The sequence below is a fragment of the Fukomys damarensis genome, unplaced genomic scaffold (assembly GCF_012274545.1).
Source record: "Fukomys damarensis isolate Sample0158 unplaced genomic scaffold, DMR_v1.0_HiC HiC_scaffold_15, whole genome shotgun sequence".
Lineage (NCBI taxonomy): Eukaryota > Metazoa > Chordata > Mammalia > Rodentia > Bathyergidae > Fukomys > Fukomys damarensis.
This window is the reverse complement of record NW_022900927.1, coordinates 63,661,185-63,665,515: the sequence shown is the minus strand read 5'-3', so window position 1 is coordinate 63,665,515 and position 4,331 is coordinate 63,661,185. Positions and strand designations below refer to the sequence as shown.

At 56.1% G+C, this 4,331-nt stretch overlaps 1 protein-coding gene across 2 annotated transcripts in view; it reads left to right on the top strand.

Annotated features, from left to right (window-relative positions):
* Appl2 (adaptor protein, phosphotyrosine interacting with PH domain and leucine zipper 2) overlaps positions 1 to 4,331 on the top strand; it is a 31,617-nt gene that overhangs the window by 12,002 nt on the left and 15,284 nt on the right. For both annotated transcript variants that reach the window (XM_010631320.2, XM_019208526.2), the window contains exons 5-7: positions 602 to 643; positions 743 to 801; positions 1,505 to 1,651. In XM_010631320.2, coding sequence (XP_010629622.1) covers positions 602 to 643; positions 743 to 801; positions 1,505 to 1,651 — 248 coding nt within the window. The remainder of the gene's footprint in view (positions 1 to 601; positions 644 to 742; positions 802 to 1,504; positions 1,652 to 4,331) is intronic.

Sequence of the window (4,331 nt, the reverse complement as noted above, 5' to 3'; positions counted from 1 at the left end):
TTTTTTTTTTTTTTTTTTTTTTTTTTTGGTACCAGGGATTGAACTTGGGTCCTTGCGCTTGTGAGGCAGGTGGCGGAACCACTGAGCTAAATCCCTGGGCCTCTGTTTTTACATTTTTAATCGTGGTCATTTATTGTTCTCAGTGACCTCATTGTCTTGGGTTTATTAAACCATCCGCAGGCAGGATGGGTATCATCAACCGTATTGGGTAATTCGTGTTCGTGTTGGCTTGTCACAAGTGGAGTGTGCTGGGTGTGTCACAGTTTGTTCCAGCCTTTCTGGGGTCTGGTCCTGACTCCATGTTGAGGACAGAGGATTAAGATCCTTCATTAGAGGCTGAACGATCGGAGCTGAGGTTTACCCTGCGGGTCTGTGTGACAAAGCTGGTCACCATTCTGCTTGTGTCCCCAGTGCGAGGTCCCCAGGGGCAGCGGGTGTGAGGGGGGAGCAGGGTCCAGGCGCCGGCCGGGCCTGGCAGAGAGGACCAGAGAGGCCCAAAGCGTGGGCCTAGTGGACGCTCACTGTCTGGGAAAGCGGAGTGCCTCCGGGCTGATGTACTTTCTTTTCCTTTGCTCTGAGCTGCTCTCCTCCCGCTGTGCAGAAATAAGCACTCTGAAGGATCTCTTTGGACTTGCCAGCAACGGTAGGCTCTGGTCTCCGAGGCCCACGGGGTCCCTGTGGATGGGAGGCAGCGTGAGTTCTCACTCTCCACCTCTCTGAACCTCTCTCCTTTTCTCTTTAGATCACGATCTTGCCATGGCAAAATACAGCCGGCTTCCTAAGAAGAAGGAGAACGAAAAGGTCAGCAGACCCCGCCCTTTCGGGGCTTCCTGTTGGGAGTTCGTGGCTTTAGTGTCTTGCCTTGCTTTCTGTTTCGTCTAAGTCCTCTCTTCCAGTTATTCTGACTCTCCGGAGGCCTTCACTTCTCTGCCCTAACCTCCAGCCTGATTTATCCAGCACAAATCAGGAACCCCGGGAAGGACAGGGGCTCGGCTCTGGGTCTGCTCCTCTTCAGCCCGATTTCCAGTGTTTGGCCGCGATAGAGAAGAACTTGTTATCTTCGTGCAGAGAGCTTTTACTTATCTTCCCAGGTTTCCCTGAGCAAAATCGTTTCCTCAGACCAGTCTTGCCAGTGAACCGTGCGTGTGTGGCTCTCAGCGGCTGCCCTGGGTCTCCTAGAGCAGTGTTGCGCTGTTGCTGCCTCTAGGAAGCTGTTGGCTTCCCCTTGGTGCAGCCTCACGGGCTTGGAGCTGCTGTTGCTCTGGGATTTGATTTTTTTTTTTTTGGTACCGGGGATCAAACTCGGGACCTTGCACTTGCGAGGCGGGCAGTGGAATGGCTGAGCCAAATCCCTGGCCCAGGTTCTGGATTCTTCAAGGTTGGGATGGAAGCTTATTGCGTGCTCCTGCGCTTGTTACCACAAGGGCCGTGACGGGCATCCAGATGTGTCAGGTCACGTGCTCCTGCAGAGCACGGCCTGAAGTTTCCCCTCCACCCGAATCAGGTGAAGGCCGAGGCCAGGAAAGAGGTGGCAGCTGCGCGGCGGAAGCAGCACCTGTCGTCCCTGCAGTACTACTGCGCCCTCAACGCGCTGCAGCACCGGAAGCGGATGGCCATGGTGGAGCCCATGATGGGCTTCGCCCACGGGCAGGTAGGAGGCGATGCGTCGGCACCCGGGAGGGCCTGCGCGAAGCACCGTGGTGGGCTTCCAGCCAGGCTGGGCCATCTTGGCAGGACCACGTGGGCCAGGATGTCCTGGCCACACCACGTAGCTGGCCACGTGCTCACAAAGTGATGGATGCATCCCAGCCCTTCCTTGGGAGGAACCTGTGTGATCCTTGGTTTGATCCACATGAAAGCCAGGTCGGGTCCAGCGTTTCCAGAAGCAGTTGGGGGTCCAGGCTGTGCAGTCCTGTACATTTGGGTGTGTGGTCAGGCCCACCCTCAGGAGTCGCTGTCCACCCATTCATCCCTGAGTTATGGCCGGCCCTGGGAAGTGTCCCCAGTGCTTTTCAAAGTCTGCAGAGAATCTCGGCTTCCGCCCGCCAACTTGGTGGCCTATGCAATATGTGTCAGGGAGGCTCCCCATGAGGGCACAGGGAGGTGGCAGGGACCAGCTGGGGCTGTCTGGCTGGTGGCCTCACCCTCCTGCCTTAGCGCCATAGCTCTGACTTCAAAATGCACTTGGCACATGAGGGACGGCCCTGGAATTTTTTCTCATTGGGCGGTCTAGGAACAGAAAGGGATGTGAGAAGTAAATTTTTTTGTTTTTCTTTTTGTTTTGTTTTCTTTGAGACAGGGTCTCACTATGTAGTTGAGACTGACCTGCAACTCACTGCGTAGCCCAGGCTGGTCTCACTCTCAGCCATCCTCCTGCCTCAGCCTCCCGAGTGCTGGGATTACAGGTGTGCACCACCACGCCTGGCCTGTGAGAAGTAAAAACGAAATTGCCACTTTTTAAAGTCCATATACGAACATCTTTTACTTTTATAACACATTTGTAAAATACTTCAAAAGAAACACATCAGTGCCATAGGGACGGGGGCAGAGAGGGGATGTTCAAGCATCTGCGCCCAGCTCTCTGGATGTGGCAGCTTGTGGTTTGTGAGGCGCTGGCTGATGTCAGCTTGTGCCCCAGCAGGGACATTTAAATGGAGCAGTGTGACTTCTGAGTCATCTGAGGAGCTGGACTGAACCCTCGGGAACCATGCGGCGTCCTCGGTGGGCACCTGGGTGGGCACTGCTGGTCCCCTTTCTTCTTTGGTACCATGTTGCGCCCCAACCTGGAGGGCTCCTGGCTTTGCTACAGAACGGTGCTGTCTTTGTTAATTCCTCCTGTCCTGGGTGCCCTCCTTGGGGTTGACAGTGCCTGCCTTTCGCCCAGGCCAGGGAGGGAGCAAGATTTATTGTCCCAGAAGCCCAAAGGCTGCAGGGTGACCATTTGGTGCCCAGAGGTGGTTGCTGGGAAGAGGGACCTCACAGGCCCAGGGGCAGGCTAGTGGCCTGCCGGCTCCATCTTGCAGCCAAGGACTGTGCCCTTGTGTCAGCCCAGTCTTCTCATGTGATTGTGGCTGGCCACAGGGAGAGAAGAGCAAATCTCAAGACACAGCACACTGTCTTGCTGGGAGGCAGGCACATCCGCTTGGAGGACTGAGGATGGTGCATTCCAATTTTCCTGTAAAAAGTGCCTGGATTTCAAGACACGGGACCAGTTAGTCCCTTTCCCCATGGAGTGTTTAAATCCTGAAGAAAACTACAGTCCTTTTCTTAGGGTGGCTGAACACCAAGAGTCCCATGGATGAGCTGTTGCATTTGCTCCCCGTTTCCCCGGCCCCTGGAAGTCCAGGTGTACCAGCCCCTGCCTTTCTTGGCCTTGGCAGGGTGGAGACTGACTCTGGGTGCTCAGCACCACCCACGCCAGGGAGGGGCCTGACCCAGCCCCACCTCTCTGCCCCTCCTCGTTACTCAGGTTTGCCACGGCATCCTGACTCAGTCCTGACACCCACAAGCTGAGGCCTGGCCATTTGTGTCTGGGCTTTGAGCACAAAGAGTGAAGTCCAGAGTTGCACTGACCGGGTCAGCACCAGGTGATGAGGTGCAGAAGCCTGTGCCTTTCCTTCATCAGAGTTCTCCAGGGGTCAGGTGAGGCCCTGCCCGGAGGAGCAGACGCCCGACCCATGTAGAACGAAGGCCAGAGAAGAGGGGCCAGGGAGGGAGATGGAGCCCAGATGCTCACAGAAGACTGACGGGTGTCCCGACATCCAACGGTGCAGGGACAGCGGTGATCTCTGTATGAGTCAGAGATCACAGGGCAGGACCTGCCCCACGTGGCCATCGCCTGCTTTTGCCGTGTAACTAAGGACAATGGCATCCATGCCTTCCCGAGGTGTCCAGGGAGGAGGAGGAAGTCAGCCCTGCTGACCATGCCTCCCAGCCTTGGGTGAGCCCCATGTCTGTGCCCCCACCCCGAGCACGGTGGACTCCAGTTCCAGGTGGCTGTGGCAACATGAGTGTCCCTGCTGGGTGCTTGCTCTGCCTCAGTGACCTCCCACCGCCAGGCATGTCATTGGTGCAGCAGCACCAACATGGCATCCAGGCCCTCTGAGGCCGTGGTCAGAGAAGAATGGGAAGCTGTGCTTTTCAGAGTGATGGCCAAGGACGTCAGAGGTACCGGAAGTGTTCTCGTCCCCCCTTCCTGTGTGCTCGTGTGCAGGATGTGTCAGGCTTCCAGGCTATCTGGGAGGGGAGTGTCTTACAGGAGTCAAGGAAGACCGCCTTGCCTTGGTACCAAAGCAGTGGCTGCAATTTCCCTTTTTTTTTTTTTTTTTTTT